The sequence below is a fragment of the Salvia miltiorrhiza genome, chromosome 7 (genome assembly GCF_028751815.1).
Source record: "Salvia miltiorrhiza cultivar Shanhuang (shh) chromosome 7, IMPLAD_Smil_shh, whole genome shotgun sequence".
Lineage (NCBI taxonomy): Eukaryota > Viridiplantae > Streptophyta > Magnoliopsida > Lamiales > Lamiaceae > Salvia > Salvia miltiorrhiza.
In genome coordinates, this window is record NC_080393.1 from 6,008,830 (window position 1) to 6,018,694 (window position 9,865).

Sequence of the window (9,865 nt, forward strand, 5' to 3'; positions counted from 1 at the left end):
ATGGTCGGTCGGTTCGGTTTTCGACCGGCCAAAATCGAGAAACACCGAAACCGGCAGACCCAAACCGAAAATTCTGTATATTTGGGCCGAAACCGACCGCCCAGTACAAAAAAACCGACCGAAAACGATCGGTTCGGTCATTTTTCGGTCGGTTTTTTCGCGTCGGCTCGGTTTTGCTCCACCCTTAGAAGGAAGCGTGGATGCCCAAGAACGTATCAGTAAAAGGAAAATGGCGCTTGACAGAGAACTCTACTTCTAATTCTCTGCTCAACCCCCTCCTTCCATTTCCATACACCATTTTCTCTATCCACCAGTTGCCAACGATGAATTCCCATTCTCTCACTGCACTCAACCAGCGCCTCTGCTCGAGCTCAATTCCGCGCCGCCAAAACCCTAACGAGCACAGTATTTCTCACTGCGTCGGGTTTTCTTCGACATCCACGTCGATACGAAGGCTTGCACCGCCGTCCTTCAATGCATCAGCCGGCGGCGCAGCTCCTTTTCGGCTCAAAATCGGTGGTTCGGGGCTGAATCGATTGAGATCGTCGTCAAATGACGGTCAATTTCTCGTTAGTGGAAGCTTGGATGGATCGCCGGAGCCGAGTTTTGTGGAGTTCATCACTTCGGAGAGGGTGAAGGTAGTGGCCATGCTTGCGCTGGCTTTGGCCCTCTGCAACGCCGATCGCGTCGTCATGTCGGTGGCTATCGTTCCGCTTTCGCTGTCGCGCGGTTGGGGTCCGTCTTTTTCCGGTGTTGTTCAGGTGATTCCCGTGATTGCCTTCGTGCATGTCATTGTAATTCAACTCGCTGAGCTCCGTCCGATTTGATATGTGTACTATTAATTTTTCTGCTGGAGTGAACATAATGGTTGCCTTCCATGGAGAATTGAATTTTGTGCTTAACAGATATTGGCAGTTTCAGCTGGTAGCATTTGTGCGTTTCTTGATGAGTTTTCACTAAGTAATAACTGCTTTACACTAGGAGTTTAGGAAACGCTTAACTTCCAACAATTGAGCGAATGGCTGCGTGTGAGCTGGGTTTTCACTATTTAAGAAGGAAATTAAACAACTTATGCTTTGTTAAGCAGTTACTACTGGTTCCAAGGAAAATAGTTCATAAATTGCAGACCTACAAGATGAAATCATTTGTTTCAGACAGCCTTACGGTTTATTTATACTTGGAATCATGCACAAGGAATGTGCATCTGTACTCGTGTATATACACTTATATAGATGGATTTTGCTGAATGTGGTTTCAAAAGTTTGGTTCATGTACCTTCTCGATTATATGTTTATTGTATTACGTTGGGATAGGAAAGTCGCCGGTCCGTTTGTTCCTGAATAGTGAATAGCTTCTTTGAAAAGAGCTTCTGATTTGTGCTTTCAGATGAATTATCCTAAAGCTTCTTTAAGTGACTGCAGTTTAGGGCATTATCATACTTTTATACTTCAAATAAAAGTATTCTAGAGTTTGAAATTACTCCATTCTTTGTGTTCTAATCAGTTGGGTTGGTATGAAGGAAAGATTCTCAAGTTAGACTACCTTATCCCCTGCTTGCCTTAAATGTCACTATTTCCGAGACCAGTTGTACATAAGAGTTTTCTTTCAGTGGCTATATCACCATCCCATAAATAGATAAGGCATTAGCTAGGATAGGAGGCATAGCCAACCATTCTAAAGATATAAGTATATAACAAATTCTGAACTCTTGTGGTTATATGATCATTTTCTTTTTTAACTCAGGCGCCTTAATTTTGCGAAGTCCAAAAAGGAAGAATAATAAAATCACCACAAGAAACAAAAACAGAAATATTTCATTCAACAACTGTGCTAGTAGTAATACCCACTTTAGTTTGATGGAGATACCGAAAGGCCACAAACTTTCTGGCAGAGAAGAAGATTTATTAGTTGATATCTTTTGTTTAATTTCCCCATTCTTCCTATATGGAGCTGCAGAGGTCTTGATCCATCTTATTGTTTTGTAAATAGGTATACTCCAGGAATTTACATTTTTACATAAAATTATTTCATACCCTTTTTTTCTATCATTTTTCTGAATCTGATCGATTTGATAGTTACTAATGGCAGTCATCTTTTCTATGGGGATATCTGATATCACCTATAGCTGGAGGGACTCTGGTGGATCATTATGGTGGTAAGGTGGTCATGGCTTGGGGGGTAGCTCTGTGGTCTCTGGCTACTTTCCTTACTCCTTGGGCAGCAGAATCATCTTTATTGGCTCTACTTGCAACACGGATGATGCTTGGTATTGCAGAAGGTGTAGCCCTTCCTTGCATGAATAATATGATAGCAAGGTATCTAACTATCAAGCTCATAATTTTGATTGCCTTATTCACTTATTCTAGTTTCTATGTCAGTGTTGAAGTTTGGAATCTAAAACAGAAATATGTTATTTAAATTTATTTTCAGATGGTTTCCTCAAACCGAAAGGTCAAGGGCTGTGGGACTTGCAATGGCTGGATTTCAGCTTGGAAGTGCTATTGGGCTTACACTTTCCCCCATCCTCATGTCACAGGCAGGCATATATGGTCCATTTGTGATTTTTGGATTGTTCGGCTTTCTCTGGCTTTTAGTTTGGGTATCAGCAACCTCAAGCTCTCCTGATCGAAGTCCTCAAATATCTAAGTTTGAGCTGAGATACATACAGAGCAGGTCATCAGTACCATCTCTATCAAAAAGCCGACCTGAAACAAGAAAAGGCATTCCTCCTTTTAGAAGTTTGCTCTCTAAGCTGCCCACTTGGTCGCTGATTGTTGCAAATGCTATGCATAGCTGGGTAATGTATTCTTCCTCTAGAACTTCTTCCACATTTGCGACTATGTTTTTCCTGGAGTCAGATCTATTATTTGAATTCCCTAAATGTGTTTACCATGAAACTCGGATTCAAAGTCATTCTTGGCTTCTCCTGACTTGCTTTTAACATGAGTACCGATACGTATAAGTGTTTTGCCAGATGCCTTGAAAGATTATCCTGCATGAAGTTTTACTATATTCTTTTCTTTTGTGTAGGGATTTTTTGTAATACTTTCATGGATGCCAATCTACTTCAAGACGGTGCGCCACAAAATCATCTTTTAATTTACAGTTGATTTTATTAATGCTTATTGAAGATAAATAATAGGGATTCTGATTATTGTAGATATATCATGTTGACCTCAGACATGCTGCTTGGTTTAGTGCTATTCCATGGAGTATGATGGCTCTCACAGGCTACCTTGCTGGTGTTTTATCAGATATGATGATTCAACGTGGCATTAGTGTCACTTTGACTCGCAAAATTATGCAGGTATTTTTTCTGTTTCCATCATTCCCCAGCCAAAAGTTCCCCATCCCCCCAACAAACAAAAGAAGAAAAAAAGAAAGGTAAATAGATGAAAGAATTAGAGCAAGTTCCAAATTTACTTTGTAGTATGGACCGTATGGTGGGTGGGTTGGTGTCATCAACATGCTAACTTGCACCAAAACCAGCTTGATGATTTTTCTTATTTAAAAAGAAAATTATTTAGCATAAGTCACCCTCATCTACAAATCTATTGATTTGATATAGTAATTACTAATTTTTCCTTTCCGTATGCCCTTGACAGTCAATTGGGTTTTTTGGTCCTGGCTTGGCTCTCGTTTGTTTAACAAATGCAAGAAGTCCATTTGTAGCCTATTGATTTGATATAGTAATTACTAATTTTTCCTTTCCGTATGCCCTTGACAGTCAATTGGGTTTTTTGGTCCTGGCTTGGCTCTCGTTTGTTTAACAAATGCAAGAAGTCCATTTGTAGCATCTGCCTGGCTTACTGTAGCTGTTGGGCTCAAAGCATTTAGTCACTGTGGATTCCTTGTAAACCTTCAGGTTGACATATTCTCTGCTAGTTCATTTGTTATGTTTCCAAGTATTTGGCTAATCACATTTCTTGTGTCAATAGGAAATTGCCCCACAATACTCTGGTGTCCTGCATGGTAAGCTTGCTTCTTTCTCTCTGCAAAATGATACACATTAAACATTTAAGCAAATAAATGATGCATTCATATGCCACACATTAAACAGTACTTTTTTGCTAAGAAGTTTATAGTTAGTTTAACATCCATTTATGCTCCCATATAGGTATGTCTAACACCGCTGGAACCCTTGCTGCTATAATCGGAACTGTTGGTGCTGGTTTTTTCGTGGAATTAGTAGGCTCCTTCAAAGGATTTTTGTTGCTCACATCATTCCTGTATTTCTCTGCAGCAGTATTCTACATTGTCTACTCTACTGGGGAAAGGGTCAATTTTGACGAAACTTCTGCTTAGCAGTAGTCAGCTTTTTTAAGTTCTACTTGTTTAGCATTCTAATTTTAGATGACTGTGTGAGATCTGGAAGCGCTGAAGAGTTAATGACTGCATTTTACAGTAGGTAGATTACTGTTCATATTTTGTGTATAACAAACTGTTGAGCTGACCATCCCCAGAGACGGGACAGGATTGTAAATATCAGTAAATTTGGCTATTTCTGCCATGAAAAGAGCAATTTATTCTCATCGACATGTTCGACAAATTCATGTATGGCCAAATTTAACTAGACTCGTATCAGAATTCCATCTTTTTGTTGAAGATGTATAATTTCTTCTTATGCACTACTGTTTTGTACCATCAAATTAAGGAAGTTCGACTCTTTGTTGCTGGTGTTTTCAGGGGTTGAAATTTTCAGGAAAATTCTGTTCCTCATTGACATAGCCATCAATATTTTGTGTTTCACTGGCTAATTTTATAATTCAAGTTTCAGTTACCATTGTCACTTTCAGTAGCTGGATTTTACCCAGTCAGAACAAGCAGGTGCTGAATCAGTCTCATCAAGCAAGCCAACTACATAAGGAAATTACTTGTTGTCTATGACTTCATCAAGGGTTAGCAGATAATGAAGTCAACTATGCGATTGGCCAGAGGCCACCAACCCTACAGATGAAGAAAACACAAAGTCCTCTGATCATCCGCCCTGGTCATATCAGAAGACTGAATACCAACTCTGGTGATCGCTCAACACGAGATGAGGACCGACGCAAGTCCAATAATTCAGCCTTGAGTTACATCGCAAGTGCTGCAAAGAAGATAGGTGGAGTTCTTTCTGTTATTTTATTTGGACGCAACAAAGCTGATCCTGCATCCAGTCAAGATCAAGTTCAGCCAGACGCATGGCATTATCGAGCTGGAGAGAGTCCTAGTAAGTTAATGAGTTTGCATCAGCCTTGATCTTAATTTGAGTTGTGAGTTGGCCCTTCTCTTATCAGATTTGAGTAAATAATTTTCTCAACTTTTTTTGTATGTATGCAGATTTTTCGAGTAACTCTAGTGCTCGTGATAGTAGGAGATCATCACGATCAAGGCGTTCCAGTTATGATGCATACCCAGAGGTTGATTCTGCAAAGTTGCGAAAGAGCTTAGCGTTTAAAGATATCTATACCGCAACAGGAAATTTCTCCCCAGATAACAAAATTGGTGAAGGGGGGTTTGGGACTGTGTACAAAGGGACGCTTAAGGATGGCAGTGTTGTTGCTGTAAAGCGTGCAAAAAGCGTAAGATGTGCTATGAAGTTAAGAGTTGAAGTATTTTTGTTACTCTCTCAATAGACTTCCTTGTGCGCAGGAAACTTATGATCAACGTTTGTCAGCAGAGTTCAAGAACGAGATCCTAGCCTTATCAAAGATCGAGCACCTGAGTTTGGTAAGATTTTACGGGTGTCTTGAGCATGGAGACGAGCGCCTTATTATCGTTGAATATGTCAGCAATGGCACCCTTCGAGAACACTTGGATGGTAGGTTATCGAACTCTTTCATTAGGCAGCTTAATGATGTTATTGGTGGTTATTAGAGAACTGGCAAAACCCAAGTTGGTTATAATTGTGCTAACTCAATGGATTGTCTGTTATTCTAAATTTCATTTATTTTGTTCCATTTTGAAGACAAGAAATGTTGCTATATCTGTTGCTACAATTATTGACTAAATCCGGATGCAGGAACTCGTTCAAATGAGCTTGAAATTGGAGAGCGCTTGGATATTGCAATCGATATAGCTCATGGCATTACCTATCTTCACACATATACAGGTAAATATCATGTATCGAAATGTATGGCTTCTTGTTCTAAAATATATTTCCATTTCAGTGAGGTGAATGGCCTAAACGATCATTACACTACCCATGAATACTACCCGATTTCTGTCTTTTTACATGCATCTTTATTCTCATGTTACAGATCCTCCTATCATTCATAGAGACATCAAAGCATCGAACATACTCATCACAGAAAAACTCAGAGCCAAAGTGGCTGATTTTGGGTTTGCACGCTTAGCTGCAGAAGACCCCATTGCCACTCACATTTCTACACAAATCAAAGGAACTGCTGGGTACTTGGATCCTGAGTACCTGAGGACATACCAGCTTACTGAGAAGAGTGATGTCTACTCATTCGGTGTATTGCTCGTTGAAATGATTACGGGAAGGCAACCTATAGAATCTAAGAGAAGCCTGGACGAGAGAGTTACCATAAGATGGGTGAGTATATATGAAACTAGATCACCACTGATTGCATGAATAACTCACACTCCCTCATACACTTAATACGGTTACTTTTATCTAAATGAATTCGAACCTCCTTGAAGTCTTCACTCGCATGATTATCGTAGCAAGACTAACCATCAACTAACAGATGCATGATTCATCATTCTTGAAAACTAGTATTCAATATCATTACAAATTTCCTGTCCTATCTATGGAATGAAACAACATGGCAGTTGGAAATATCTTAGATTTTTTTTCTAAGCAGGCACTTAGGAGACTAAGAGACGGAGAAGCCGTGGTGGCTATGGATCCAAGGCTACGAAGGAGCATCCCATCAATCCATGCAGTCGAAAGAGTCCTCAAGCTCGCCCGCCATTGCCTTGCACCATCAAGACTATCAAGACCTTCAATGAGACAGTGTGCTGAAAAGTTATGGGATATTCGACGAGAATTCAAAGAAAATTCCACTACTAAAGCTCCTTCCACTCCCTACCACTCTGCCAGTGCGAGCAGGCAGAATATGTTTAACAGTGAACACAGTGAGAGCTTGATGTTTGTTTCTGAATAAGCAGTTTTTTCGCATAAATATATATACTTGCTTCCCAAATGTCACACTATCAGATTTATCATTGAAACTATAAGACTTCGGATCAGATGTATTATGTATATATCATTTATCATGACAGCTCAGGTTCTTGATTTGGAGAAGGTTTACATTTTGTAAGGACTGCTTCGGTTGATTGATCTTACGCTACCCATAAAGATATATTTTGAGTTTGCTTATCAATTGATGTAACTATTGGGACTGCTATTTACTTTTATTTTTTAATTCCAACTGGATATTATTATAATTTTTGTATTCATTTGCAGGCCTTCACGATTTGACGCAAACCTAAACAAGTTGGTTTGTTGAACATTTCTTTCAATCAAATTCTACAAATAGGTCGCTCCCGCTGACTCATACTTGTGCACTATAAAATTTAGGAGCATATATATACTACATTTGGGCAAAACATAAGTTGTATAGACATCACGTTATACTAATTTATCTCGATCATTCGTTAGGGTTATTTTTTGGATTTGACACAATCATTTATCGAATTTGTAATCACAATATGGCTTTTAAAATGTTACACTATACATTCTTAATAACCTTTTGGAATTATAACACTCAAATATCATCTGACATATACAATTATCTTGTGTTGTGAATTGATTGTATGTATTTATTGGATTGTTACGTTCTCATGAATTTTGCGTCGGATTCTCAATATTATAATGCTAAAAACTTGAAAGATTTTATCGTAATTATAAAATTTTAAAAAGCTATTATTACTCACAATTTGAATAAAAAAATATGTTAAATCCATCTATTGAGCCTTCAAATAAATATTTCTACTAAAATATGTTGATTAGTCTCCGTGGTATGAGCAGCAGCGTACATGTGAATTAAAGAGAAAAATGCATCAATCTCAAGTTCTCAACGCTCACATAGTCACATGAAATGCTCGACAAATCTCGTGACAATGCGTGCTTTTGCCTCTACGTGTCGCGCCATTAACTATTACTCATTTTACTCTTAGAAACTTTAAATTATTTGAAATATCCATAGGTTCCGCACAAAATAAATAGAACTCCTAATTGATGAGTTACAAATGTATATACGAGGAATTTTATTTAAGATAACTTTCCTAAAAAATAAATAAATATTTTGTTTTCTAAGTGGTAACCCTCTAAATTAAAAGATAAAAATAAAAGTAGTTACATAAACTACATTTTTTTAGGGAAAATGGAGAGAACTTTATTGATCACAAGTGCATGGTAAATGCAAATGACCCTCCACAGCCAACGGAGATTCATTCCAAACATATTGTGAAGGTAAATCTCTCGCAATCTTTGCTAGAAAATGAGCAATAGTGTTACGTTCTCTTTTAACATGAGAGAGTTGAAGGTCCGACATCGACAACAGTTCCTTACGGCAAAAGGCAGCCAAGACGCCCACCTCAGAAATATTCCTTTCACCCGAAACAATCGCCTCGCAAGCACGCTTGCAATCAGACTCCAACCGACCGCAGGAAAGACCAAGTTCTTTAAGCCACGACAACGCCTCTTTAATTCCCATAACCTCGTCTCTTTAATTCCCATAAACTACATTTATTCACAATTGTGTGGCACAAGAAAAATAATTTTTTTGGTAAAAGGAAAATGTGAGAAATAGATAGCTGGTTGTTGAGTTCATGGACGGACCAATCAAAATCATAACCTTCTCACTTAAATTTTTATTCTACATATGACCGCTATGCGAGTCTCGCAACTACGATCTGTTAAGTGGGTACGTTTATTCTAAGTTAATTTTATTTGATTCATATTTTATTAAAGGATAAGATTAAATAAATACTATCCTTTAAAATAATATTCAATCATGCGAAAGTAAACGGCTGTCATAGAATAGAATAGAAAAGAAAAATCAAGATCCTGAGTTCTTTTTTATTTGAGAACTCTTCTCACTATAAAGCTACAAACACTTTTTTTCAATTGCTCTTGTTCGTATTTAAATAAATCGCATTCGGAATTTGAGTGGTTCCTTTTCTGTCCTAACTTGGAAAATGAAAATTCTATTTAAAATTATATACCATGACAAGAATGTGATACTATTTGTTTGTATCTTAGTTTATATATAGCGGTATACTATCGCATTGTATTCGCCCCACAATTTTAATAATTGGACTAAAAATATCGTCTAAAAATTGTAATATGACATCCTTTGGAAATAAATTAATGAAAATTGATATACTTGATACTAAGCAATTAAATGTGCACCTACCATATAAAGAAGTAATAAGACATATTTTTTTAAACTTGGGTAAGCGATTAAATGTAGACATACCATATAAAGAAATAATAAAACATTTTTCTTTTATTTGGGGGAGAGAGGAGCGGTGAGGTTTCACCTCTAAACCTTGATGTTTATGGGTTAAAGTTTGCATCGTTTGAATGTCTCTTTAAACAAGTAATAAAACATTTAAAGTATGTCATTTGGTTATACATATTTTAATTTAACTATTTATTGGACTTCAATTATCTTATAGAAATATATGGATTACTAATTTCGATCGAATTACTCCAAATATTTCAAATCCAAGAGTCTAAAATATAGAAAATTGAACTTCATATTATCGAGAGTGTTGGTGCAAATAAGTCCAAACTTAATGCCTAACTCAAAAGGAGTATATGTTTTAGGAAATAATTTATTGTCTAATTTAACAAATTTTTTCATGAAATTTGTAAATAAAAAATGTAATTTTTAAAAAAATACTA

The 9,865-nt window shown here is 37.4% G+C and overlaps 2 protein-coding genes across 4 annotated transcripts; both read left to right on the forward strand.

The window, feature by feature from the left end:
• Positions 1 to 193: 193 nt before the first annotated feature.
• LOC130992015 (probable anion transporter 4, chloroplastic) lies at positions 194 to 4,532 on the forward strand. Of its 3 annotated transcripts, none has more exons than XM_057916469.1 (8): positions 194 to 761; positions 2,089 to 2,315; positions 2,431 to 2,797; positions 3,031 to 3,075; positions 3,161 to 3,307; positions 3,728 to 3,865; positions 3,939 to 3,972; positions 4,118 to 4,532. In XM_057916469.1, exons 1-8 carry the CDS (start codon positions 201 to 203, stop codon positions 4,303 to 4,305), a joined length of 1,707 nt encoding a protein of 568 aa, XP_057772452.1. In that variant the 5' UTR covers positions 194 to 200; the 3' UTR covers positions 4,306 to 4,532. The 3 variants fall into 3 exon arrangements, with proteins under 3 accessions (XP_057772452.1, XP_057772453.1, XP_057772454.1); XM_057916470.1 differs by having other exon boundaries at positions 622 to 761; positions 2,076 to 2,315; XM_057916471.1 differs by having other exon boundaries at positions 628 to 761; positions 2,126 to 2,315.
• Positions 4,533 to 4,676: 144 nt separating this feature from the next.
• Positions 4,677 to 7,334, forward strand: LOC130992016 (calmodulin-binding receptor-like cytoplasmic kinase 1). The gene is made up of 6 exons (XM_057916472.1): positions 4,677 to 5,212; positions 5,323 to 5,564; positions 5,635 to 5,803; positions 6,005 to 6,094; positions 6,243 to 6,541; positions 6,813 to 7,334. Exons 1-6 carry the CDS (start codon positions 4,954 to 4,956, stop codon positions 7,113 to 7,115), a joined length of 1,362 nt encoding a protein of 453 aa, XP_057772455.1. The 5' UTR covers positions 4,677 to 4,953; the 3' UTR covers positions 7,116 to 7,334.
• The last annotated feature ends 2,531 nt before the right edge of the window (positions 7,335 to 9,865 follow it).